Below are 27,174 nucleotides of genomic sequence, written 5' to 3' on the forward strand. Positions count from 1 at the left end.
AGACCCAGCCACAACCCATCTTCAATGCTCTTACTGAGGGAAGGAGGTTGTTGGCCAAGATCTCGCGATACATGGCCCCATCCATCCTCCCCTCAATACGGTGCAGTCATCCTGTCCCCTTTGCAGAAAAGCATCCCCAAAGAATGATGTTTCCACCTCCATGCTTCACGGTTGGGATGGTGTTCTTTGGGTTGTACTCATCCTTCTTCTTCCTCCAAACACGGCGAGTGGAGTTTAGACCAAAAAGCTATATTTTTGTCTCATCAGACCACATGACCTTCTCCCATTCCTCCTCTGGATCATCCAGATGGTCATTGGCAAACTTCAGATGGGCCTGGACATGCGCTGGCTTGAGCAGGGGGACCTTGCGTGCGCTGCAGGATTTTAATCCATGACGTAGTGTGTTATTAATGGTTTTCTTTGAGACTGTGGTCCCAGCTCTCTTCAGGTCATTGACCAGGTCCTACCGTGTAGTTCTGGGCTGATCCCTCACCTTCCTCATGATCATTGATGCCCCACGCGGGGAGATCTTGCATGGAGCCCCAGACCGAGGATGATTGACCGTCATCTTGAACTTCTTCCATTTTCTAATAATTGCGCCAACAGTTGTTGCCTTCTCACCAAGCTGCTTGCCTATTGTCCTGTAGCCCATCCCAGCCTTGTGCAGGTCTACAATTTTATCCCTGATGTCCTTACACAGCTCTCTGGTCTTGGCCATTGTGGAGAGGTTGGAGTCTGTTTGATTGAGTGTGTGGACAGGTGTCTTTTATACAGGTAACGAGTTCAAACAGGTGCAGTTAATACAGGTAATGAGTGGAGAACAGGGCTTCTTCAAGGGCTTCTTCAAGAAAAACTAACAGGTCTGTGAGTGCCGGAATGCTTACTGGTTGGTAGGTGATCAAATACTTATGTCATGCAATAAAATGCAAATGAATTACTTAAAAATCATACAATGTGATTTTCTGGATTTTTGAAAACCTGCAAAATCGGCAGTGTATCAAATACTTGTTCTCCCCACTGTAGGTCCATTATAATTTCTACACAGTTTCAATTTATTTTCTTCATTTTAAAATATATTGAGTTCTCTCCCCCCCCAAAAAACACCCCCTGCTGTAGCCTATACAGTATATAATATATTGATACATATGGTTCCTCCCTTTGATTTGAAAGACAATTCAAACACCCACATCAGACATGATATACTATGAAAGGCACAATGGTGAGATTTGATATGCCATATTGGAGAGCTTGTCCGTACCAGCTTTATAAAAGGACGGTCTTACCTTTCACCTTCTGCCCTATATCAATGTTCTTATTTCTAAGGAACAATGGTATAGACTACATGGAACTGCGTCTGTGGATAGGGATCCACTCCTGTATCCAGTGCTTCCTCCTGGTTGCCACGGACGCCAGCTACATCATCAAGTACATGACCCGCTTCACAGAGGAGGGCTTCTCCAGCCTCATCTCCTTCATCTTCATCTCTGACGCCATCAAGAAGATGGTGAGTCACACGCAGGCAGGCAGATGCACACAGGCGCAGTCACGCTCACACTTGGGCACATACGCACACAGGCACACACGCGCACACTTAACTGTTGATGTAATGTGCTGCTACAGATGGGCTCCTTCAAGTACTATCCCATCAACACCGACTTCAAGCCAGACTACGTCACTGCCTACAAGTGCGAGTGCCTGGCCCCAGACCCCAGTGAGTCCATCCTTGGCTGTATAGTATATCATTATAGTACAGTAACAATCAAGTTAGCCAGAATTCCCAACGGGGGTCATAGTTGTTGTCATATGGTTGGAGGGGGTAGTAAATGGGGAATTAGGGCCTAGTAGCTTGGGTGCCAATCTGTTTCTGCTCTCATGTCAAATCCTTATGGAATTGTCATGCCAAACATGGCAAAGGTTTGACTTGACACTGACAGAAATGGAGTTGGCAAGAGCACAAACAGATAGGAGTATAAACAGGACCTGGCTACCTCTAAGGGATTTGGGGACATAAAGATTATCGTATGGTTTGGTAATATAAGGAGGTATTATGCCTCTCTGGAGATGTTCACTGCATTGGGAAATCGTTATGAGAATTGACTTAAGGTATTTGAATAATGTAACTGATTTGTCTTATATTTGTTTTTGCTGCACTCACAAATGGCTGCTGTCTGATGCGAGTGAGTAACACTTTGTATGCATGAGCTCCAACTAGCTACTTTCTCTGTTCAAGGTCTCCAAGTCTACCTGATGAATTCTTATTCCATTTCTCTTGTCCCTTGACTCTGCCCTCTCACTGTTTTCACTCTCTGCATCTCAATTTTTCCTTCATAACCCTCCTCTCTCCTTCTGTCTCCCTTCTTTTCACTTATTAAACAGTGGCTTCAATGATCTTCAATGGTTTAGTGCCAGTGCCAACTGATAACACCTCTAGTCTCTTTGGAGTAAGTGATTTTTGAAATTACGTTTTTACTTTGTCATGTCTAGCAACAACAACTGGGACCTAAGCCACCCACCACAAGGCCCCTAAATTTGCCCAAGAAATGCAAACAAATTTCAAACCCACACCAAACTTAAAGACAGGAATCAAACCAAAAAGAGGAGAAAAGCAAAAAACAAGGAAGATCAGATAAACGGCAACGAAATGAGTTAACCCTCCACATCTGTCAAGCCAAATTGTGCACTGGGCCAGCTGCTCTTAAATATCACCAGTGCCAGTACAGGGGAAATACCTTCTGACTAATGAGGTGACTCCAATCGGTGTGCCGACCGTGCTAACGTGCTAACATCCAACCACAAAATATAAATGGAAAAACCAAAGCCTGTAACACCTTCCCCTTTAAGGCAACAAACATACCCTATATTTACACTACCGTTCAAAAATTTGGGGTCACTTAGAAATGTCCTTGTTTTTGAAAGAAAAGCACTTTTTATGTCCATTAAAATAACATAAAAATGATCAGAAATACATTGTTAATGTTGTAAATGACTATTGTAGCTGGAAACGGCAGATTATTTTTTTAATAGAATATCTACATTAGAGTGTCAAGTTTGACGAATAGAAGCCTCACACGTGCTCATCTGGCAGCTTCATTAAATAGTACCCGCAAAACACCAGTCTCAACATTAACAGTGAAGAGACGACTCCGGGATGCTGTCCTTCTAGGCAGAGTTCTTGTGTCTGTGTTATTTTGCCCATTTTAATCTTTTATTTTTATTGGCCAGTCTGAGATATGGATTTTTCTTTGCAACTCTACTAGAAGGCCAGCATCCTGGAGTTGCCTCTTCACTGTTGACGTTGAGACTGGTGTTTTGCGGGTTCTATTTAATGAGGCTGCCTGTTGAGGACTTGTGATGCGTCTGTTTCTCAAACTAGACACTCAAATATACTTGTCCTCTTGCTCAGTTGTGCACCGGGGCCTCCCGCTCCTCTTTCTATTCTGGTTAGTGCCAGTTTGCGCTGTTCTGTGAAGGGAGTAGTACATAGCGTTGTACAAGATCTTCAGTTTCATGGCAATTTCTCACATGGAATAGCCTTCATTTCTCAGAAGAAGAATAGACTGATGAGATTCAGAAGAAAGTTATTTGTTTCTGGCCATTTTGAGCCTGTAATCAAACCCACAATTGCTGATGCTCCAGATACTCAACTAGTCTAAAGAAGGCCAATTTAATTGCTTCTTTAATCAGGTCAACAGTTTTCAGCTGTGCTAACATAATTGCAAACGTGTTTTCTAATGATCAATTAGTCTTTTAAAATGATAAACTTGGATTAGTTAACACAACGTGCCATTGGAACACAGGAGTGATGGTTGCTGATAATGGGCCTCTGTACACAATCAGTCATTTCCAGCTACAATAGTCATTTCCAACATTAAGAATGACTACACTGTATTTCTGATCAATTTGATGTTGTTTTAATGGACAGAAAATTTGCTTTTCTTTCAAAACAAGGACACTTTATCATGTAGACACTTTATCAGCCAATTGGGAATTATTTGTTTACAGCAAATGGCTTTCCTTTGAGGAGTCTGAAAAATAAGTCGATTAGTTCCCATATTATTATTTTCGTCGCCCTTATGTTCTCTTGCACTCTCTTTCCTTTTATCTTCTCTCTCTCGCTCTCTCTCTCTCTCCCAAGAAACCTCACATCCTCACAGCCATTACGCTCCCCTTCACCTTATTCTTCGACCTCTAAAACGGTGTCCTACTCCCTGCCCTCCTGCGTCCCTCTCTCCTCTTAGTTGAACATCACAGACCTGGACTGGAGCCAGCTCAGTAAGAAGGAGTGTGTGAAGTACGGAGGCTCTCTGGTGGGCAACACCTGTAAGTACGTCCCTGACCTGGCCCTCATGTCCTTCATCCTGTTCTTCGGGACCTACTCCATGACCGTCTCCCTCAAGAAGTTCAAGTTTAGCCGCTACTTTCCTACCAAGGTGAGACTAGAACGAACTGAAGAGGAGCTGGATGTTTATTCATTGACATAGAGGCTGCATCGCAAATAGCAGCCTGATTCAGCCACAGTTTCATATTTTTCAAGGCAAAGATGATCTATTTAAAACACTTGAGGCAGATATGATTATGTGTAATCTGTGGTGATTTGGGGTAATCTCCATGGAGATATGGTGTAAATAAGAGCAATGACCGAAACATGCTTAGATCTAAACTTTTGTATACAATTGTCTCCCCAAACTCCTCAATGTACATATTACAGTAGATCCCATGGTATCCTGAAACTGCATGTTACTCACAGACAGGAATATTCTATTTCACCTATATTATAGCTGAATACAGCTTCAAATCAAATCAAATTGAATAGTATTTGTCACATGTGCCAAATACAACAGGTGTAGACGTTACAGTGAAATGCTTACTTACAAGCCCTTAACCAACAATGCAGTTTTAAGAAAATACCTAAAAAAAAGTGAGAGATAAGAATAACAAACCATTAAAGAGCAGCAGTGAATAACAATAGCGGGGCTGTATACAGGGGGTATTGGTACAGAGTCAATGTGTCAATGTGCTGGGGCACCGCTGTTGTCGAGGTAATTGAGGTAATTATGTACATGTAGGTAGAGTTATTAAAGTGGCTATGCATAGATAATAACAGAGAGTAGCAGCAGCGTGGGGGGGGGGGGGGGGTCAATGCAAATAGTCTGGGTAGCCAATTGATTAGCTGTTCAGGAGTCTTATGGCTTGGGGGTAGAAGCTGTTTAGAAGCCTCTTGGACCTCGTGCTCCGGTACCACTTGCTGTGCGTTAGCAGAGAGAACAATCTATGACTAGTGTGGCTAGAGTCTTTGACAATTTTTAGGGCCTTCCTCTGACACCGCATTGTGTAAAGGTCCTAGATGGCAGGAAGCTTGGCCCCGATGATGTACTGGGCCGTACGCATTACCCTCTGTAGTGCCTTGCGGTCGGAGGCCCGAGCAGTTGCCATACCAGGGAGTGATGCAACCCGTCACTGTTGTGTCATCAGTAAACTTAATGATGGTGTTGGAGTTGTGCCTGGCCGTGCATTCATGAGTGAACAGAGAGTACAGGAGGGGACTGAGCATGCACCCCTGAGGGGCCCCCGTGTTGTGGATCAGTGTGGCGAATGTGTTGTTACGCACTCTTACCACCTGGGGTGGCCCGTCAGGAAGTCCAGGATCCAGTTGCAGAGGGAGGTGTTTAGTCCCAGGGTCCTTAGCTTAGTGTTGAGCTATGAGGACACTATGGTGTCGAATGCTGAGCTGTGGTCAATAAATAGCATTCTCACATAGGTGTTTATTTTGTCCAGGTGGGAATGGGCAGTGTGGAGTGAAATAGAGATTGCATCATCTGTGGATCTGTTGGTACGGTATGCAAATTGGAGTGGGTCTATGGTTTCTGGGATAATGGTGTTGATGTGAGCCAAGACCAGCCTTTCAAAGTAATTCATGGCTAGAGACGTGAGTGCTACTGGTCGGTAGTCATTTAGGCAGGTTACCTTAGTGTTCTTGGGCACAGGGACTATGGTGGTCTACTTGAAACATGTTGGTATTACAGACTCAGACAGGGAGAGATTGAAAATGTCAGTGAAGACATTTGCCAGTTGGTCAGCGCATGCTCAGAGTACATGTCCTGGTATTCCGTCTGGCCCAGCGACCTTGTGAATGTTGACCTGTTTCAAGGTCTTACTCACATCTGCTGTGGACAGCGTGATCACACAGTCGTCCGGAACAGCTGATGCGCTCATGCATGTTTCAGTGTTACTTGTCTCGAAGCGAGCATAGAAGTTGTTTAGCTTGTCTGGTAGGCTCGTGTCACTGGGCAGCTCTCACTGTGCTTCCCTTTGTAGTCTGTAATGGTTTGCAAGCCCTGCCACAACCGACGAGCGTCAGAGCCGGTGTAGTACGATTCGATCTTAGTCCTGTATTGACGCTTTGCCTGTTTGATGGTTCGTCGGAGGGCATAGCAGAATTTCTTATAAGCTTCCGGGTTAGAGTCCCGCTCCTTGAAAGCGGCAGCTCTACCCTTAAGCTCAGTGTGAATGTTGCCTGTAATCCATGGCTTCTGGTTGGGGTATGTACATACAGTCACTGTGTGGACGACGTCCTCTATGCACTTATTGATAAAGCCAGTGACTGATGTGGTGTACTCCTCAATACCATCGGATAAATCCCAGAACATATTCCAGTTTGTGCTAGCAAAACAGTCCTGTAGTTAACATCTGCTTTGTCTGACCAATTTTTTTATTGGCCGAGTCACTGCTGCTTCCTGCTCTAATTTTTGCTTGTAAGCCGGAATCAGAAGGATAGAGTTATGGTCAGATTTACCAAATGGAGGGTGAGGGAGAGCTTTGTACGCGTGTGTGGAGTAAAGGTGGTCTCAAATTTTTTCCCCTCTGGTTGCACATTTAACATGCTGATAGAACTTAGGTAAAACTGATTTAAGTTTCTCTGCATTAAAGTCCACGGCAACTAGGAATGCCGCCTCTGGATGAGCATTTTCCTGTTTGCTTATGGCGGAATACAGCTCATTGAGTGTGGTCTTAGTGCTAGCATTGGATTGTGGTGGTATGTAGACAGCTACAAAAAATACAGATGAAAACTCTCAAGGTAGATAGTGTGGTCTACAGCTTATCATGAAATACTCTACCTCAGGCGAGCAAAACCTTGAGACTTACTTAGATATCGTGCACCAGCTATTGTTTACAAATATGCATAGGTCCCCTCCCCGTGTCTTACCAGAGGCTGCTGTTCTGTCCTGCCGTGTATAACCCGCCAGCTGTATGTTCTTAATGTCGTTGTTCAGCCACGACTCCGTGAGATATAAGATATTTCAGTTTAATGTCCCGTACAGTCGCCCCATTTATTTTCAAGTGATTGAACGTTAGCTAGCAGAACGGAAGGCAAGGGCAGATTAGCCACTCGTCGCCTGATTCTCAGAAGGCACCCCGATCTCTTTCCGCGAAACCTACATTTCCTTTTCCAGTGAATCACAGGGATCTGGGCCTGGTCGGGTGTTTGTAGTATATCCTTCGCGTCCGACTCATTGAAGAAGAACTCCTCATCCAATTTGAGGTGAGTAAATCCCAGTTCTGATGTCCGAAAGCTTTTTTCGGTCATAAAAGACGGTTGCAGCAACAAAATGTACAAAGCAAGTTACGAACAACGCAAAAAAACAAAAAAAAATTGCATGGTTGGTTAAGATCCGATAAGATGGCAGTCCTCTCCTCCGGCACCATCTTGAACAAGCTTAAAAAACAAGTGTTTTTTCTGTGTTTGTGTCGCTGCATTTAAAGAGTTTAATTCCAAAACACTATATATCCATTTTCAGAAATGTTGGTAAATTAGCTTTTATTTTTTAAAGAAATTATCAAAGAGATTGGTGTGTTTTTTCACTATCTAATCATGGCATGGGGCTATTCAATGACAGACATGTATTTGTTTAAAATCTAGAACTTGATGGTTTCATTTTAGACAGACAAATATGTTTTTTTTGCTAAATGCAATATATCCGCCACTCAGAGAAATAAGTAGTACTGCTAGGTTTTACAGTCAAATGTAACAAATAACTACATTTTCTATAAAGAAATTTACAAATGGTACATTTGGTACATCAATATTTTTATATTTTATAATTCAATACAGTAATATGAGATATACTGTACATGTACATTTTTTGTCATTTAGCCGATGCTCTTATCCAGAGCAACTTACAGTTAGTGCATTCATCTTAAGATAGCTAGGTGAGACAACTACATATCACAGTCAAATATGCAGGATACGAACATTCCTTTCCAGCCAATCAATGGATATAGCGTTTTGCAAAAAAAACATTTTTTTTATAAAGATCTATAGTCTTTGAATTGAGAACAGAATTGTTTTGACAGACATGAAGGTAAGCAATCATTTCTGATGAAAAAAACAAATGTAAAAAATGAGTGAACGTAGTGTTTTGGAAATAAACTCTTCGTGTATTTCTTTGAGAGATGATTTATGTTTCTCGCTAGACATATTTTAATTATTTTTCATTTGCTTTGTTCTGTGTCTGTCCGTGTCTTTGTCCTTGTCTCTGTCTATTGTGTCTGTCTGTGTGTCTGTCTCTTGCTCTGTCTGTGGCTTCTGTAAACAGCTGCGGAAGCTCATCAGTGACTTCTCCATCTTCATGGCCATTATGACCTTTGTGGGTCTGGACAGGTTAATCGGGCTTAAAACCCCCAAGCTCATTGTTCCCACAGAGTTTAAGGTAAAGGAACAGGTTCAAAATAGCTACTCTTTTTATTAGTTATATTCCTGACCGTACCCTGGAACAGTTGTGCATCATTATACATGTATGTTTTTGTCCTTTAATCAATGAATGGTCACTCGGACACTGTCCCTTACTGACTCCTTTAGCCCACACGTCCCGACCGGGGTTGGATAGTGCTGCCGTTTGGGAAGAACCCATGGTGGGTGTATTTGGCCAGCTTCGTCCCTGCTCTCCTGGTCACCATCCTCATCTTCATGGACCAGCAGATCAGTGCTGTCATTGTCAACCGGAAGGAGAACAAACTGAGGGTACTTTGAGGGGTGTTTTTATTGATTGATTTAACCTTTATTTATCCTGGAAGTCCCATTGAGTTCAGGAGACCTCTTTTAGAAGGGACACCTGGATGTTCTCTATTATATACACAGCCAAGCCTGTTATAGTGCAGACATTGATAACAAGTTTAACCTCAGTTTTTTGGAGATCACAGTGGGCATCACACATGTTGTTTGCCATAATCTCGGTTAACCCAGAACTAAAATCTTGTGTAATTTGTGCAAAATCTGTCCATGAGAGAGGATGTTTGCCACAATGAGCCATTTATATTGTATATAAGAGATGTACTTGTAGAGTTAAACTATAGTTCCTAGAACCTTAATTGGGTTTTGGTGTCATGTTGGGGCCTACATAATGCATAGGACAATTGCCTCAATGTCATCCCCCAGTGTGAGTTTGTCCTAATCTGCTCTGTGTGTCCCTCCACCTGTGTGTCCCTCCCTGGCAGAAAGGGTGTGGCTACCACCTGGACCTGTTCTGGGTGGGGGTGCTAATGGCTGTGTGCTCCTTCTTGGGCCTGCCCTGGTATGTGGCTGCCACTGTCATCTCCATCGCACACATCGACTCGCTGAAGATGGAAAGTGAGTCCAGCGCCCCTGGAGAGCAGCCCCAGTTCCTTGGTGTCAGGTGAGGGAGCACTGAGCAGTGACCGTAGACTTTGACTATGGAGGATGTACTGGACAGTATAGTCCAGGCAGGGCTTGTCTCTTGTCTGCTGTCTATTATAGATGGAAAGGTTTGCTGGTAGTCACCCCCTCCCTGTTTCTCTCTCGCTTTTTCTCTATTGAACAGGGAGCAGAGACTGACAGGGATTCTGGTGTTTGTTCTCACTGGAGTCTCCATCTTCCTGGCTCCCGTTCTACAGGTCAGTAAAATGTATTCACTTCCTCTGACCTAAACAAGGACTGGATGAAGGATAAAAAGTATCTGCACTCCAAATGGCACCCCATTCCCTATGGGCCTTGGTCAAAAGTAGTGCACTGAATAGTAGTGCACTGGCCATTTGGGGTGCAATCAGTGTGTTTTCTATACCACCACGTAACATTATTAAAGGGGATCAACAAGATAATGTGCTGATGTTGTCTGTGTGTTTAAGATGTGTGTTCTCCCTCTCTTTCACTCACAGTTCATACCCATGCCAGTACTTTACGGTGTGTTTCTCTACATGGGCGTAGCATCTCTCAGCGGCATTCAAGTATGTATATACCAGAAAACAAAGTAGACAGCCAGTGGTTGTGTCAATTGAAAGTCTCATGGTATGCGGGTTCTTCCTCTGACATGAATTCAAATCTCCAAATGAAGATGCATTCTCTGTGATGTCGTTCTTTTCCTTATCAGAAACCGTGTGTCTGGAGGGAAGGTGACTGTATTCTAGCCGCGTCTAAAGCAATTTGGAGATGCATTCTGATGAGGGCATTAGCTAGGCTGCTCAGAGCGGAGCTAGGATTTCAGTGAAGGGCTCAGTGAGTCTGTTTGTGCTCTGTGTGTTGTGCTTTTTGGCTGCACCCTGCCAATCAAAGGGAAATGTCACAGACGAAAGAGTAAAATGTCAACAGCAAGGTGAACAAACATTAGACAGGGTCCATGAGTGTATACATGGAAATACAGTATGTCACAAGCCTATTGCCCACAATCCATAAACAATTGTGTGTGGCTCAGTTGGTAGAGCATGGAGCTTCCAATGCTTTGGTTGTTGGTTTGGTTCCTGCTGGGAACACCCATATAGAAATGTATATACACATTACTGTAAGTTGCTTTGGATAAGTGTCTGCCAAATTGCATATCTTATGTAGATAAAACATTGGAAATTGAGAATAATGCAGACAGTGATGAGTGTGTGTTCTCATTGTCACTCCCCTGTAGTTCTGGGAGAGGATCAAGTTGTACATGATGCCGTCCAAGTACCAGCCTGACTTCCCTTTCCTGCGTCACGTGCCTCTGAGGAGGGTCCACCTCTTCACCCTGGTCCAGATCATCTGTCTGGCTGTCCTTTGGGTTCTCAAGTCCACCGTTCTGGCCATCCTCTTCCCTGTCATGGTATTTATTCATGACTCGCTTTTGATTGGAACACGCATTAATACATAGCTGTCAAACCCATTTGAGTGTCTGCTGTTTTTTTTCTTTCCTTTCAATTTGTGTCCAATTAAGACCTAGACAACCAGCTGAGGTGAGTTGTTACCAATAAATGAGCTTAACTGATCAATCAAGTACAGTACATGGGAGGAGCAAAACCTGCAGACACTCACCCCTCAATAGAATGTGTATGAAACCCCTGCATTAATGCATAAAAAAAGATGGTCAGCTCTCACAAACTAAAGTTTTACTTAGATTTATAACCAGAAATCACAACGGACATAATTTCAGCTATACATTCAAGCACACTTCAACATACAAATGACCTGATGTGATGTAAATGTTGGTTACTTATGAAGAGTTTAACTTTCATCTTCTTTCCTGTTGATGTTATTTTCTTGTCGTGGAAGTTATGTAAGATAGGATAATGTGCTTGTGTGGTTAACAGATCCTGGGGTTGCTGGTGGTGCGTAAGATGCTGGATATGGTGTTCTCTCAACACGACCTGGCCTGGATAGATGATATCCTGCCTGGGAAAGATAAGAAGAAGGATAAGAAGAAGAAGGGCGATAAAGATGACACGAAGAAGAAAGACAAGAAGAAAGGGAGAGCAGACGACAGCAAAGACAAGGTGAGAAACGTTAAGATTTACTGCCACCAACTGGCTGGTTTAGAGCAAAAGAAACCTTGCTAAATCATGTATTTCTGATGGCTGTGTGTGTGTGTTTGTATGCAGGAGAAGTACCGCGCTTACTCCAACTGCTCGCCCAGCTCTGAGTCTGACCTGGACCGCAGGTACTGTGTGCTTAAACTACACGTCCCCTACAGAGACCTCCTTCAGCCCGCTGACGCCCAGTCACAGTGGGCCGCTCACTGCCAGCCAGGCAAATACATCCCCTGATACATAGATTACATAAACATGAAACATCAGCCTGGCAGATATATGCAGACACACACACATGGGCGCCTGACTTTGTCTTAAAGTAAAAAAAATAATAAAAAGAGTTAAACACTTTAAAAACATTTCCTGCAATTGTACACTGTTTCTTTACAGGTGGAATCTATATTTATGAACAGAACGCACCTATTTTTCTTAAGTTCTGCCACAAGTTATATTGAGGTCGAGTACTCAAGTGTTTTTAGAACACAAGGCCAGAAAGGAATATGTGCACATTTATCTAGGCCCAAATGCCAACAGTGCGCAACAATGCCTAATTTATCATAATCATTACAGATAGCAAAACCTAATTTCTAAATTGTCAATAAAAAAAACAAGTGCCATTTAAGATTTTTTTTTTTTTTAAACCGCAACATCAACTGGTTATATTATGTGATGGAATACAATCTGCAAAAGGCAGTAACCTCAGCAGTGGATCTTGCTTGTAGAATCCTATGGCTATGCAATGGCGTAGCCTTGTTTTGTTAATTTAGGACGCTCTTATTTCCCGAGCCATTATAACAGTCAAGACACCTATTTTGTAGTAAAAAAAACCCCATAATGTATTAGAACAGAATAAAATACAACAGAATATTTTTCCAAATGAAAAAAGTGTGAAGTGAATTGCATCTCGCGACTCAATTTGGCGTGTTGAAAGACATTTTTTATCATTCAGATGTTTGATTTAGTTTATTCTGCCTGTTTGGAATTTTCTAAACGAACAGTTCCAAGTAGCGAATTACGGCCACAACATATGTTTACAGTAGGCATAGGCCTAATGAATCTGATGAAAATACAGTCTTTGTCTTTGTCAAACTAAAGTTTTTGCATATTTTCAGTGAGGAACCTGTGTAGCCTAGCCCTAGACTAACCAACTCAAAGGGCACTAGCAGGTCACAACGTAACCAAAGCGGAAAATAGAAGGAACGCAACTGTCATCATTTGGCAAGGAATGTAGCTTGTGTATCCCATCGTTTAGATACTTTTTCTCTAGGCATGTATTTCTAGGCCTAATGGGAGAAGAAATGCTTGATGCTTGGCTTAGTTTATTTTTAGTTGTGCCCCGCAAATGCACACATAGGCCTATGGAACACTAGTGTCAAAGCAAATTAACATTGTCTTTCAAACTACATTCCACTAAATAGTACTGTATTTCATTATTTTTTATCTGGTTAAAGATGGAGAGAGACTGATGCCCATCCATACCTCCGACATAGTTTTTTTTGTCACCGTGTCACCATGACGATGTTTAAAACTTGTCTCAGCAGCAGAAATATTCTATGCAACGGGAGTCAATTTTACTTACCAAGCAAAGTAGAGCTGTTTTATCGGGGTACAAATATGATGTGCTTTTTAATTTTGCATTGTAACTGTGAATCGGCCACATGTGCACTCGCACCGAGCACTCAACCAGGACTGTTACTTTTGTAACTGAATTAAAACATTTTATCTATGTGATTTCACCGATTGATGTTGGGGAAATAGATGGCAAAAATGCAGAAGCGTGTTAAATACCTGTAAACAGCTTGGGGAGAAACATTTTTTCACAGATTTAATCATGTAATATGTGCCATTGCTCAGGCGCCTATGCACACACACACACACACACACACGGTCTTATACAAATAACCTTGTGGACACACACTATTAAGTCCCATTCAAAATCCTATTTTCACTAACCCCTAACCGTAAGCCGTACCCTAACCCTAACCTTAACCCTAACCCTAAAACTAACCCTAGCTCCTAACCCTAATTCCAACCCTAACACTATTTCTAACCTTAACCCTAAACCCCCTCGATATAGCATTTGACCTTGTAGGGACTAACAAAATGTCCCCAGTTGGTCAGATTTTGGTTTGTTTACTTTTCTTGTGGGGGCTTTTGGTCCCCACAAGTATAGTTAAACATGTCCACGCGCACACACACAGCTATAAATACACACATAATTTATCACAGACCGTGTTCTATATTGTTCTCAGAGAATATACCTTCACACCCTTCTCTCCATGCACTTTCATACGATGCAGATAGTTTTTGCACATGTTTTTAACCCCTAGTGCTAAGGAAAAAAAAAAAGTCTAATTAGGGCTAGGCCCCAGGACCGAGTTTGGGGAAACCCTGTGCTAAGCAAAATTTGCTGCTATTTTTAAGGCTGCGTTATGCTGCGTTAGGAAAACTAGTTGTGTCATTTTGTGTCAGTGTCTCTCGATATGTGTATACACATCACATGCATGTGCATAATTCCAGCATGCTAGCCAATCTCCTATGTATTTTCACTTTTATATTCTGTAGAAATGTTTGACATATTGGAATAGATTCATAAAAGTTTACAATTATATTTGAATGTAGTGGATGCACAGTATTTGAGTATTTGAGAGTGAACAGCGTTTGTCCCACTGTATGTGTGCATCCCCATGCCACATGCATCAGGCTTTTCTCAGAGTGTTGGTTGTTTCTTTTTCCTCCATGTGTTGTATAGTCTAGTAGCCTATCTATGGGTCCCATTCACAAACACAAATGTTTAGTTTAGTTGTGTCGTCATCCCATATAGTTGCATATTCTTCCCCTTCTATCCTTTTAGTCATGCCTACCTCTGCATGGTATTTTTGAATAGGAACTATGATAACAATTCATGTCTGCGTTACGTTTAAGGAAGCATAGTTCAGAATAGACTTATTGAAGAGTAAGATCAAGGACCAACTGAAATTTGACTTCTGCTTTATCCCAACCCCGCCGAAAGACACACAGGTTATAGATGTTGGACCAGGGGGCTGCCACACTGGGCGCACGTGGAGCAGTTGTTCTGGGTGTTAAGTGCCTTGCTCAAGGGCACAACGGTAGGCAATGGCATCTAGGTTTTGATACCAGCAACCCTCCAGTTGCCAGCTCACTCCCTGCCAGATTTTTCCCATTAGATATGGGTTTCAAACTGGCAATCCTCCGGTCGCTTGCTCGACTCTAACCGCTAGGCTACCTGCCGCCCATGGTTAGACCTACGTCTTTGCTTGTGGTTTTTCTAAATAAATTAGGAAAGGGAAAACTGCAAAGTAAGGACAAACTTTCATTAAGTGAAGTTTTGCATTTATTCTTCACAAACTGTACATTGCATTCATTCCCACCCCTCACATTCCAAATAGGGTGTGAGCTGATCAAGAAGGGTGCAATTGCAGACCGCAATTAGAAGCATTGTCTGATATAGGCGTTTCTTGATATCAAGTTACACCCATTGATGCTCGCCATTGGTCTGTGGCCATTTTTTTCACGTAGAGGACAACAATTGTTGGCAACTGCTAACCTTAACCTCAGTCTCATAACCTTCCACGCTAATTCACCTAACCTGCCACGCTAAATCGCCTAACCTGCCACGTTAATTATCCTAACCTGCCACGTTAATTATCCTAACCTGCCACGTTAGTTATCCTAACATGTTATGTAAACAAATCATCTGTGTTGAGAAACCATCAGTCTCACAACACCAGAACTGACCAATGGCAGGTATCAATGGGCGTTTCCTGATATTAGGGAACTAATATCAGTTTGCAGTTTGCAATTGCACCATATTCAGATGATCCACAGAAAGGCTTGAAACACTATGGCATAAAGAACAGACATCAATCATAGTTGACAGCCAGCCTAACTCTCTGTCCTGTTGTTTCACATTAGTTTGTCCAACCTCCCCTCTAGTCTAATTTACTCTCTGGTACTATGCATCAGATCCATATTACATCTAACAACTGACTACCTCCCTGTCTAGCCCAAGGTTACCTTACCCCTCTCCCGTCCCTCCTTCCTTCTGTGTTTCTTGCCTCTCGCTGTGTATGTCATATATTTAATTTAACATATTTTATCCAAAGCGACTTATAGTAGTGCATGCATACATTCTTGTATGTGTGGCACAGCGGTAATCGAACCAATCTGAGCCACGCAGGACCACATGTATGTATGATAACTGGAACTTGCCGTTCCTCAGCATCACCCTGCATCTGAAGATCTCCTGTCCCTCGTCCCCGACGGTCCCTATGGCCCACGGCCGTGGCATGGCCTTCCCCGTGCCCCAGGTGAAGATCGAGATGGAGTCGGACTAGGACACGGACACTGATCACCCCCGCCACAGGGACTTGGTCAGCGAAACAACGCTTTAGGCGATTGACAGACCGAGTTGTCACCTGTAGGCACTGACCGCTGTGTGACAGAGCACAGCAAAACGTGGGTCCACTGCGGACTCTGTACAGTACATAGATGTAAAATGCTGACCCACTTACACACCAAGACTCTTCTAGAATGCCTGCAAAGGACAGTACAAGGTGGCGTGGACTAACAGCTGACAGCATATGACACCTAACATAAATGAACTGGGAATACAACATGCACATGGAGCACTACATTTCCCATAGCTGTCAATTTCAATGTGTCCAAAATCCCAGCAACAGTTTCTGCTTTTAAACTAGGAGGCTCTTTGCTGAACTGTCATGGATATCTCTGTTAAGAACATGTTGACTGTATAATTTTCAGGATATGCGTAAGGTTAGAAACACAATGGAGGGATATAGGAGAAAGGTGAGTGAAAGATCTGGTATATGCTGTATATAAGAGTATTTTGTGTCAAGATATTTATTTAGATTATAAAAGTATATAGTATGTATTTTTCACTGTTCATACAGATATATATATATATAACATATATATAAATATATATATATATATATATATATATATATAAATATATATATAAATAGTAAGTATGAAGTGTAAGGTCCAGAATAACTTGAAGTGAAATCCAGAATTTCAATGTCAGTAACATTGGCCTGCCTTTTCATCTGATAAATGAGTTCTTGAATATCCTTCTTCAGCAAATACTTTTGTTTGTGTGTGTGTGTGTGTGTGTGTGTGTGTGTTGTGAGGTTGTATGGTGCCTCTTCTTGTAGAAAACTAGCTTGCCTATTCCCTCATTCCTATTCCCTCTTGTGTTTTAAAGCCACTGGGGAAAAAAGAAACAGCCAAAAAATTGTGAATAGCCTACTTGACTGAATATTGTTGTTTTTGAAAAATGATTGATTTGTTAATAACATGGTTGAATACAGCGTTTTCCAATCGTTATATTATCCCATACTGCAGGGGTCATCAACTAGATTCAGCTGTGGGATTCTTTTTTTCTTGAGGGGGGGTTATAAATTTGTACTCTGCAAATTGAAAAAAAAAATACTCTACAGGATGAAGCAAGAAGCCCAAACCAGGGTTCATACATATTTTGACAGATGGATTTTCATGACTTTTTCAGGACTTCTCCATGACATTTAAACAAGTTTCAATGACAAAAAAATGGCATGCTTAAATGTGTTATCGACACTGGGAAGCACTTACAAAAGCATGCACACCCAGTAGCTCTCCATCTTCCAAAATATTGAATAATTGTAAAACATTGCAACTTTACAACCAAATACATTTATGCCTTAATAAAAAAAATCACTCATTCAATATATCTAAGATCAAATGGCTATGATAGGCCACAAATCTTTAGAGCTGTGCTTTTGGCTTAGCCCACATATTTCTTCAGGAAATGTACTTTTTTAGTTTAGTCATATTTGTCCTAGCTAGGCCTACCTTAGAAGTATTTACTTTGCAGGCTGACAAGCATCTATTGAGTTGCAATGTCCACATACATTTGATGCCCAAATCCACTGGAAGTACAGTTGAAGTCGGAAGTTTACATAACACTTAGGTTGGAGTCATTAAAACTTGTTTTTCAACCACTCCACAAATTTCATGTTAACAAACTAGTTTTGGCAAGTCGGTTAGGACATCTTCTTTGTGCATGACACAAGTCATTTTTCCAACAATTGTTTACAGACAGATTATGTCACTTATAATTCACTGTATCACAATTCCAGTGGGTCAGACGTTTACATACACTAATTTGACTGTGCCTTTAAACAGCTTGGAAAAGTCCAGAAAATGATGTCATGACTTTAGAAGCTTCTGATAGGCTAATTGACATAATTTGATTCAATTGGAGGTGTACTTGTGGACGTATTTCAAGGCCTACCTTCCAACTCAGTGCCTCTGCTTGACATAGGAAAATCAAACGAAATCAGCCAAGCCCTCAGAAAAAAAATTGTAGACCTCCACAAGTCTGGTTCATCCTTGGGAGCAATTTCCAAATGCCTGAAGTTATCACGTTCATCTGTACAAACAATAGTACGCAAGTATAAACATCATGGGACCACGCAGCCGTCATACCGTTCCGTAAACTAGAGATGAATGTACTTTGCTGCTAAAAGTGCAAATCAATCCCAGAACAGCAGCAAAGGAACTTGTGAAGATGCTGGATGAAACGGGTACAAAAGTATCTATATCCACAGTAAAACGAGTCCTATATCGACAATACCTGAAAGGCCGCGCAGCAAAGAAGAAGCCACTGCTCCAAAACCGCCATAAAAAAGCCAGACTACGGTTTGCAACTGCACATGGGTACAAAGATCATACTTTTTGGAGCAATGTCCTGTCTGATGAAACAAAAATAGAACTGTTTGGTCATAATGACCATCGTTATGTTTGGAGGAAAAAGGGGGAGACTTGAAAGCCGAAGATCACCATCCATAACCGTGAAGTACGGGCACCCCCGCAGCATCATGTTGTGAGGGTGCTTTGGTGCAGGAGGGACTGGTGCACTTTACAAACTAGATGGCATTATGGGGAGGGAAAATTATGTGGACGGAAAATGATGTGGACATATTGAAGCAACATCTCAAGACATCAGTCAGGAAGTTAATGCTTGGTCTCAAATGAGTCTTCCAAATGGACAATGACCCCAAACATACTTCGAAACCTGACTCTGTTACACCAACTCTGTCAGGAGGAATGGGCCAAAATTCACCCAACTTATTGTGGGAAGCTCGTGGAAGGCTACCCGAAATGTTTGACCCAAGTGAAGCAATTTAAAGGCAACGCTACCAAATACTAATTGAGTGTATGTAAACTTCTGACCCACTGGGAATGTGATGAAAGAAATAAAAGCTGAAATAAATCATTCTCTAGTATTATTCTGACATTTCACATTCTTAAAATAAAGTGGTGATCCTAACTGACCTAAAACAGGGAATTGTTACTAGGGGTAAATGTCAGGAATTGTGAAAAACTGAGTTTAAATGTATTTGGCAAAGGTGTAGGTAAACTTCCGACTTATCTACAAAAACAAGTTTTGCAGCCGCATAATGCAAAATGAAGACTAAATCTAATATTTTTCCTAAAATTAGTTTTCGCGATTCACAAATTATTATTTTGATTCACATGTCTCAATTCACAACGATTGAACAGAAGCCCAACTAACACAATGGTGAATTAGTGAATCGTTCATTTCTTCAATAACAGTTTCAAATATTAATTTGTGTGGCACTTTGTATGGCTTTTTTCACAATCCTGGCTGATATGTTCATTATATATATATATATATATATATATATATATATATATATATATATATATAAAATTATTAAATATTTTATCAATTTACAAGCCATTTGCATGCAGTGTTTGTGACAAACGTTTCAGATTAAATTACCATAGGCAAAGACACGAGCAAACCCATACAGGAAAACAGAAGCCACATGTTTGCGCGGAATGTGGGTTAGCTTTCGCTCAAAGAAAGCGCCTGACTGAACACCAATGCACTCACTCCTTGAATTAATTATTATTATTATTTTATAAATTGATAAAATATTTAATAATTTTCTAAATAAAGTACCTTAACAGAAATTATTAAATTCATTTCCATGACTTTTTCCATACTTTTCGGATTTGATCATTTTTCTAAACTTTTCCAGGCCTGGAAAACACAATATTAAGATTCCATGACTTGGCCTCCCGGGTGGCGCAGTGGTTAAGGGCGCTGTACTGCAGCGCCAGCTGTGCCATCAGAGTCCCTGGGTTCGCCCAGGCTCTGTCGTAACCGGCCGCGACCGGCGACGCACAATTGGCCTAGGGTTAGGGACGGCTTGTTCGGTAGGGGTGTCCTTGTCTCATCGCGCACCAGCGACTCCTGGGGCGCAGTGTACGCTAACCAAGGTGGCCAGGTGCACGGTGTTTCCTCCGGAGCATTGGTGCGGCTGGCTTCCGGGTTGGATGTGTGCTGTGTTAAGAAGCAGTTTGGTTGGGTTGTGTATCGGAGGACGCATGACTTTCAACCTTCGTCTCTCCCGAGCCCGTACGGGAGTTGTAGCGATGAGACAAGATAGTAGCTACTACAACAATTGGATACCACGAAATTGGGGAGAAAAAGGGGTAAAATTAAAAAAAGATTCCATGACTTTTTCAGGATTTTCATGATGTACAAACCCTGTCAAGAAAAAATTGTATTTGACAAAAACAATCATTTCAAACCTTGATTACATTGGTATATGGTCATATGGTCTCTCTGTTTATGAGTGGAAATAGATGGGAATAGATTTACTAAATTGAAATAATTGTAAAGTCTTTTATGTCAAAAAACGGAAATTTAACAAAATAATTAGTAATAATTTTGTCCGCGGGCAGCCAGTTGACGATCCCTGCCCTATTGTGTGTAAATGACTGCGGACACTTACTGAGCAGACACCTAACAATAACCCAAAGACGATGTACAAACTGTATTCTTGTGATATTTTCTTTGTTGCTAAATGTTGATCCTTTCAACATGATAGATTTTATCAACAGAGAAATGCCTGTGCATTATTTATTTTTTGTATGTATTATTACAGAATTAGTAAGACCATAACTACAGTTATGCATTTATTATTATACTGAAAAAATATTTAAACACAACATGCAACAATTTCTATTTTACTGAGTTACAGTTCATAGAAGGAAATCAGTCAATTCAAATAAATTCATTAGCCCCTAATCTATGGATTTCACATGACTGGGCAGGGGTGCACTCATGGGTGGGTCTGGGAGGGTGTAGGTCCAACCCTTGGAAGCCAAGCCCAGCCAATCAGAATTAGATTTTCCCCACAAAAGGGCTTTATTACACAGAAATACTCCTCAGTTTCATCAGCTGTCCAGGTGGCTGGTCTCAGACAATCCCGCAGGTGAAGAAGCTGGATGTGGAGGTCCTGGGCTGGTGTGGTTGCATGTGGTCTGCAGTTGTGAGGCGGTTGTATGTACTGCCAAATTCTCTAAAACGACGTTGGAGGCGGCCTATGGTAGAGCAATTAGCATTCAATTCAATGGTGGACATTCCTGTAGTTATCATGCTAATTGCACACTCCCTCAAATCTTGAGACATTTTTGGCCCAGCACAAGGTGCACCTGTGCAATGAGCATGCTGTTTAATCACCTTCTTGATATGCCACACCTGTCAGGTGGATGGATTATCTTGGCAAAGAAGAAATGCTCACTAACAGGGATGAAAACATATGTTGTGCACAAAACTTGAGTAATAAGCTTTTTGTGCATATGGAACATTTCTGGGATCTTTTCAGCTCATGAAACATGGGGCAAACACTTTACATGTCATGTTTATATTTTTGTTCCGTATATTTACATGATTTATAAATTGTACAGATTAAAAATCTTGTCAACTTTCTGTGAACAAGAAACAGGAGCAAGGCCACTAAAAGTAAGCCATAAAGGGGAAGGCAAAAGCTCAGGTTCTCCCCCACTGTCTATAAACACTGGCATTTGAATATGAAATACCCCTACCTGTACAAAATACCATTCAATTCACTAGCTACACATTTTTTGTATGGACATGATGTTTTAGGAAATATAGGAATAAATGTGACACTGCATAATGAAGTTTGTAGTGAGGTGTTTTGAAGAAGTAGTGATGAGCCTCCCTATGTTCATAATGTCTCACGTTTCCTCTCCACAACTCTTCTTTGGCACATGCGATAATCTCTACGATAAGTAAACATCCAGACAATAGTTACACTAACATACACAAATACAGATGGACCAGCAACATTAAGTTAATGCAGGACACATTATACATTCTGTAGAAGAGACATCCCTATGTCACTCGTGAAGCCGTCTGCGAAACCCTCTCCTTCGACCAGGGTGGGCATCTTGTTGCACATGGGGCACAGTTTGTTCCTCTCCTGTGAGGCTCTCATCCAGACAATGAGGTTCCAGCGCTGCCCAGAGGAGATGGGCAGGGCACCGTGCATGTGTTGTCCTCTGTGGAGGATACCCTCCGTCACTTTGTGCTCTACCTCTGTACATGCTGTCTCACTCAGAGGCACCTGCAGGGGCAGCAAAAACACCATCAGCCACTGAACCATACTAGACTAACAATGAGAATGTTTACTAAAGTGCTGTGGTGACTTTTGTTCATGCAACTAATAAATCTGCGATTTCACAACCTAAAACAGTGTGTAAACCTGGTATGGTTTTTAAACCACAGTGTGTGTGGAATTAATGAGAGATAGTATGAGTATGAATCTAAACCAAGAGCACAGCTCCATTTATTATTTCATTATATATAACAGTATTGTGTTATCACACTTCCCCATCTGGCTCTAACGAGGCACCTGTCGCATGTCACCAAAGTAGAGATTCCCCTCCGTGAACTCTTTCCCCAGAGACACGTTGAGAGTGACCTCTGCATTGTCATAGTGGTAGCTGAGGTCCAAGTCTTCATGCATGTCATATTTCACCATGAAGGCCTTGTGGCTGTCCAGGTAACATCCCCCACAGTCATGGTAGAGCAGAGATGTGAGAGGCTGCAGATACTGCTCACGGAGAGGGATGATGAAGCCTTCGTCAAACCCTAACTCGTTCAGGAGGATCTGTGTGGACAAAAGAACATCACCAACAAAAGGAACATGAGTTACCACAGGTAACACTTTATACATTGAGCATTTTGCCTGAAATCTCCAAATCTAATATTCTACAGATTTCTCTCATATATATAAGAGGACGTGTACCCCATAGTTATTCATGGTATTCGGTCTGCCCTTGGGCGATCTAGATTGTTCAAAGTGTTCCATCTCTTCTATCAGCTCATCACAGAAGACTTTCTTGAACACAGGAAAGCGGAAGACCCTTGCCGCTTTAAGAAATAAAAAATAATGAGTTAATGTGGACAATGGAATAAAAATGCCTATGAAGTTGAACAGTCATGACAGGCACCACCTATGTCAAATATGAACTCTAAGGAAAACTCACCTGCTTCTGTCTGCATTAAACTCAACAGTCCCTCTTTACTGGCCTCATCACTTCGACAATAATCCACCATCTGTTTAAACTCTGGTGCCATATAGGACTCCTAAAGAGATAGACAATCTAAGTAAATTACACTGTACAGTAATACCCCAGATCAAAGGGTTAATTAACAGTATCTGTGTATGGATTTGAAGACTGCAGTACTATTGTATGATTCCTACATGGAGAAGGTAGACATGGTCATGGAGTGGTTTATAAATCTCCTTAATGGCTGCAGCTCTCTCAGCTGACTTCACACCAAGGCTCCTGCGCCTTTCAACTTCTTTCTCAATCTAGATAAGAAACATTCAACCCATACATTAAAATATAATGACAATTCAGTCCGATTTTAACAAAATACTTAAAATACATGGGTCTACTTGCCTTTTTCAGGATGTCCTTGAATTCTGTGTCAGTGGAGCAGCCAAGATTTCTTAACACCTGGAATGTAAACAGAAGTAAGGTTGCTAACTTTACACTCATCTAACAAGATGCTGTAACGTGACAACCGTCTGTAGATCTACTGCCTAGCTAGGCCAGATACCCACCGCTTGATAATCAGATCTAAACTGGTGCTCGGATAGAAATCTGACATGAAGTTTGAACTCCTCGAGGAAAATATTGTCAGTGCTAAAACAACTACAAGTGTAAAATGTTGCCTTGGAATCCTTGACGTGTTGCATGACTTGTCATATAAAGATAATACAAATCAACGTATTATAGGACAATTCATAATAATATTGGCTAATATAGCAGGGGGGATATCGCCCGCGGAACTGTAGTTGTTTGTTGTGATCCAACTATGTTATGTGTCCGATGTGAAATGATACTCTCAGCATTTAGTTTCCATGATTTGTAACCAACAAAAGAGCTCAAACAGAGACACATTGCTGTATATAAAATATAGAAATATCAAACGGTACTCTATTATTTAAATATGTGGCCATTTTTCTATATGTTGATGTAAAATGGATTCAAGAGGAAAGGTAAACTTCGAGTTGCGTTTCCGGGTCCGTCAACATAAATCGTCCGTTCGCAGAATACTAAGGAAACATACGAATCTCTCATCCGTTGACTCATTATTTAGTTGTTATTTTGTCATGTTAATATTTGTTTGCTCGTACATCGGTTACTCCTTGTAATATATAATTTGGCTCGCATATTTACAGTGGTTTTAGGTCCCTTTTTGCTGCTGGGATGTTGAGTGTGGATTCGTTGCAAGTGGTGGCTGAAGAGGAGGTGGTGGAGTCGAGCTCAAACCGACTGGGTGACATCTACACGTTTGTGGCCGAGGGCTGCTACCCCCAGACTATGAATCCTATACGAAAGAAGAATCTCAAAAGATATGCTCAGAAATTCATAATTGATGGTAAGAGAGTGAATAGATAACAAATAACAACAAGAAAATTCTTAATGTGTAGAGGGCGGTTGAAATGTGTGTTGTTGACTAGAATAGCATCTCTTTCTAATTGCATGTTGTCTGTGTGGTTTTGTTGTTCTAGAGGGTCGACTGTATTATGTGGGGCCCAAGAAGGAAGAGAAGCGAGAGGTGGTGATTGAAGCGGAACGTAAGAGGCATATATTCCTAGAGTGCCACTTCAATGACATCGGTCATCACTTGGGACAAAAGAAGACTGTTCACAAGATCCAAAGCAAGTATTACTGGCTGGGTATTGTGAAGGACGTCGTGGACTGGGTATGTGCGTCTCTTTGTGTAATGCAATAATTCAGTGTAATGCAATAATACAACTTGGAGGCATATCATTCATTTATTCTTCTTACAAATTGTGTTTGTGCATTTGTCTGCCTTAGATAAAGGTATGTGAAACCTGTCAACGCTCGGAGAGGAACAAAAACATGACAAGAACTGTTCGGCCAATCAAAGTGGAAGCTCCCTGGGAAATTCTAGGGATTGATATATTTGGTAAATAAACTCTCAGAAAACTTCTCAGAAAATTAAACTACTCATTTAGTGTAACTGGTGTAAAATGACTAGCTAATTAGCTGTGCACAGTAGTAGTAGCGTTTCAATTGGTGTCGTCACCTCAGCTGAGAAGTTGAGGTAGTTGTTTCCCTGTTTCCCGCGGCTTTTGTGGAGCGATTGGTGATCATGCTTCGTGGGAGGCAGTTGTCGATATGGTGAGAGGGTACTTGGTTCAAGCCAAGGGTGTGGCGAGGAGAGGGACAGAAGAAACACTATTACACTAGTCTCAGAACAATAGATAAAGAGTTCAAATGTTTGTCTGACTTTGTTGAATTTGCTCTTCTTTAGAAGAAAAGGAAAAGCCACACACTAATTGCGCTGATGGCAAATAAAATATGGCAATATTTTGACAGCTAGCTGTCTTCATCAGGGTTTCATGTCAAGCACTGCAGGTCACCAGTGTATTAGGTTTCCATTGGACACACGCAGGTGTTTGCAATCATGGCTGGCTATGGCATGACATCATTGGTCAATTTACACATAACAATAATATCGAGAAAAGCATGAATGGATACACAATGATCATAGCCTAGAGTACACAATTTAATTTACAATCAATGGAAAAAAATCACAAATAGCCTACATCATAAAAAGCCTTTACAATTTTATTTCAAATAGATAGAAAAATCACAGGAGTTTCTGATCAAACTCAATGTTCAGACCAAAGGAAGCAAGGGTCTTTAAATTAAAGAATCCGTTCTTCTTTTCACCAGGACCCTTCCCAGAAACCCAGCAAGGTAATTCAAGCGTGGTAATCATCACAGATTACTTCAGCAAGTGGGTGGAGGCATTCCCCATTCAAAAGAGAGATTGCCTCTCTGTTGCCAGATGTATTTCTACATCCATTTACAGGTAGCCTAATTAAACACACACATTTCAATACTAATTTGAATATTATCTGCAAGGTACAACAATCATCAACAACATGAGTTGTCATGAGATGGCGCTCAATCACCATATTTTTCCCCCCCTACCAGGTTTGGGGCAGCAAAAACAATTATCTCCACACAAAGCGTTGACTTTTGTGATGAGGTGAGAAATTATTAGCCTGTGTCTATTTACAATCTTAACGAAGTGGATAGGCCGATATCAACATTTCTCCCGTAATGTTACTTCCAGGTGACCAAGCACCTGTGTGACAGGTGGAACATAGTGCAGAGTGTATCTGCTGTGGAGCTGAACCTGCTACACGACCGCAGCAGTGGCCTGCTGAAGGAGGCCATCACTCAGGTGGTGGCAGAGAAGCGGGCAGAGTGGGACGATTTCCTGGACCCTGTTTTATATCTGTTTAGGATGACCATCGACCCCACAACCAAGTTCACACCCTATTCACTCATGTTCAGCAGGGAAGCCATTTTGCCCAGTGAGGTGATATGTTTTTTTTGTGTCACTTTGTTTGGTTTAAAAATGCATCAAATTGTGTTATTACTATGTAATTGTTCATGTTTAGTTACTAATTTACGATTTATTTTGTCAAGACAAAAGCTGCTCCTTTCAGTTACGACCAAGAGACGGATTTGTATCACTCAAAGAAAGAGGCCTCTGCTTGTATGACAGTGATGCAGGAACAGCAGATCTCTGTCAAGCAGCTGGTGAGTTTGAATTGGAAATGCAATATCTTCACTTTTGGGAGATGCTGTGCTACACCACTAAAGAGAGCCTGATACGCTTGTTTCATGGGTGCCACTTAATTTCTACTTCACTGCTGACTCACTTGACTTCAACCCTCTTGCTCTTTGGGAAGCATCATTCATCAGGACATACTGTGGGTCAATGTGTGACATTCCTATGTGAGCTTTCTCTGGATTCCATTGGAAATGGTAAATAATTGTTTGTGCTTACAGGTGATCGCCAACATGAATGCGGCCTACAAACAGGAGAAGAAGAATGCCAAGAGAAGATCTCGGAACATGCCCTCCATCACTTTCAAAGTCACCGACCCTATGTTTTGCTCGGGA

At 41.6% G+C, this 27,174-nt stretch overlaps 2 protein-coding genes across 4 annotated transcripts in view; one reads left to right on the top strand and one right to left on the bottom strand.

Moving 5' to 3' along the window:
• The window catches only part of slc4a5a (solute carrier family 4 member 5a), a 31,356-nt gene extending 13,557 nt beyond the window's left edge, over positions 1–17,799 (top strand). Inside the window, exons 12-23 of the mRNA XM_036981745.1 lie at positions 1,324–1,504; positions 1,621–1,734; positions 4,239–4,430; positions 8,595–8,708; positions 8,858–9,019; positions 9,493–9,671; positions 9,837–9,909; positions 10,171–10,239; positions 10,908–11,081; positions 11,566–11,748; positions 11,854–11,912; positions 16,025–17,799. Of these exons, the coding sequence (XP_036837640.1) occupies positions 1,324–1,504; positions 1,621–1,734; positions 4,239–4,430; positions 8,595–8,708; positions 8,858–9,019; positions 9,493–9,671; positions 9,837–9,909; positions 10,171–10,239; positions 10,908–11,081; positions 11,566–11,748; positions 11,854–11,912; positions 16,025–16,139 (1,615 nt within the window). The 3' untranslated portion in view covers positions 16,140–17,799. The remainder of the gene's footprint in view (positions 1–1,323; positions 1,505–1,620; positions 1,735–4,238; positions 4,431–8,594; positions 8,709–8,857; positions 9,020–9,492; positions 9,672–9,836; positions 9,910–10,170; positions 10,240–10,907; positions 11,082–11,565; positions 11,749–11,853; positions 11,913–16,024) is intronic.
• A 3,005-nt stretch (positions 17,800–20,804) lies between these two features.
• On the bottom strand, positions 20,805–24,184 carry ogfod2 (2-oxoglutarate and iron-dependent oxygenase domain containing 2). 3 transcript variants are annotated; one of them, XM_021606371.2, is made up of 7 exons: positions 23,781–24,184; positions 23,617–23,673; positions 23,415–23,525; positions 23,197–23,296; positions 22,956–23,080; positions 22,686–22,817; positions 20,805–22,271 (listed from the first exon to the last, which is right to left on the bottom strand). In XM_021606371.2, exons 1-7 carry the CDS (start codon positions 23,913–23,915, stop codon positions 22,014–22,016), a joined length of 918 nt encoding a protein of 305 aa, XP_021462046.2. In that variant the 5' UTR covers positions 23,916–24,184; the 3' UTR covers positions 20,805–22,013. The 3 variants fall into 3 exon arrangements, with proteins under 3 accessions (XP_021462046.2, XP_021462044.2, XP_021462045.1); XM_021606369.2 differs by having other exon boundaries at positions 22,560–22,817; positions 23,781–24,176; XM_021606370.2 differs by lacking the exon at positions 23,415–23,525 and having other exon boundaries at positions 22,560–22,817; positions 23,781–24,178.
• Positions 24,185–27,174: the final 2,990 nt, after the last annotated feature.

This window comes from Oncorhynchus mykiss, chromosome 6 (genome assembly GCF_013265735.2).
Source record: "Oncorhynchus mykiss isolate Arlee chromosome 6, USDA_OmykA_1.1, whole genome shotgun sequence".
NCBI classification, from domain to species: Eukaryota; Metazoa; Chordata; class Actinopteri; order Salmoniformes; family Salmonidae; genus Oncorhynchus; species Oncorhynchus mykiss.

Coding starts and splice junctions, on each gene's coding strand:
- ogfod2 (XM_021606369.2), bottom strand. CDS start 23,915: ATGCAACACGTCAAGGATTCCAAGGCAACATTTTACACTTGTAGTTGT. Junction 23,526..23,616: donor TCAAGGACATCCTGAAAAAG/GCAAGTAGACCC, acceptor TTTCTTATCTAG/ATTGAGAAAGAAGTTGAAAG. Junction 23,081..23,196: donor TTTAATGCAGACAGAAGCAG/GTGAGTTTTCCT, acceptor TATTTCTTAAAG/CGGCAAGGGTCTTCCGCTTT.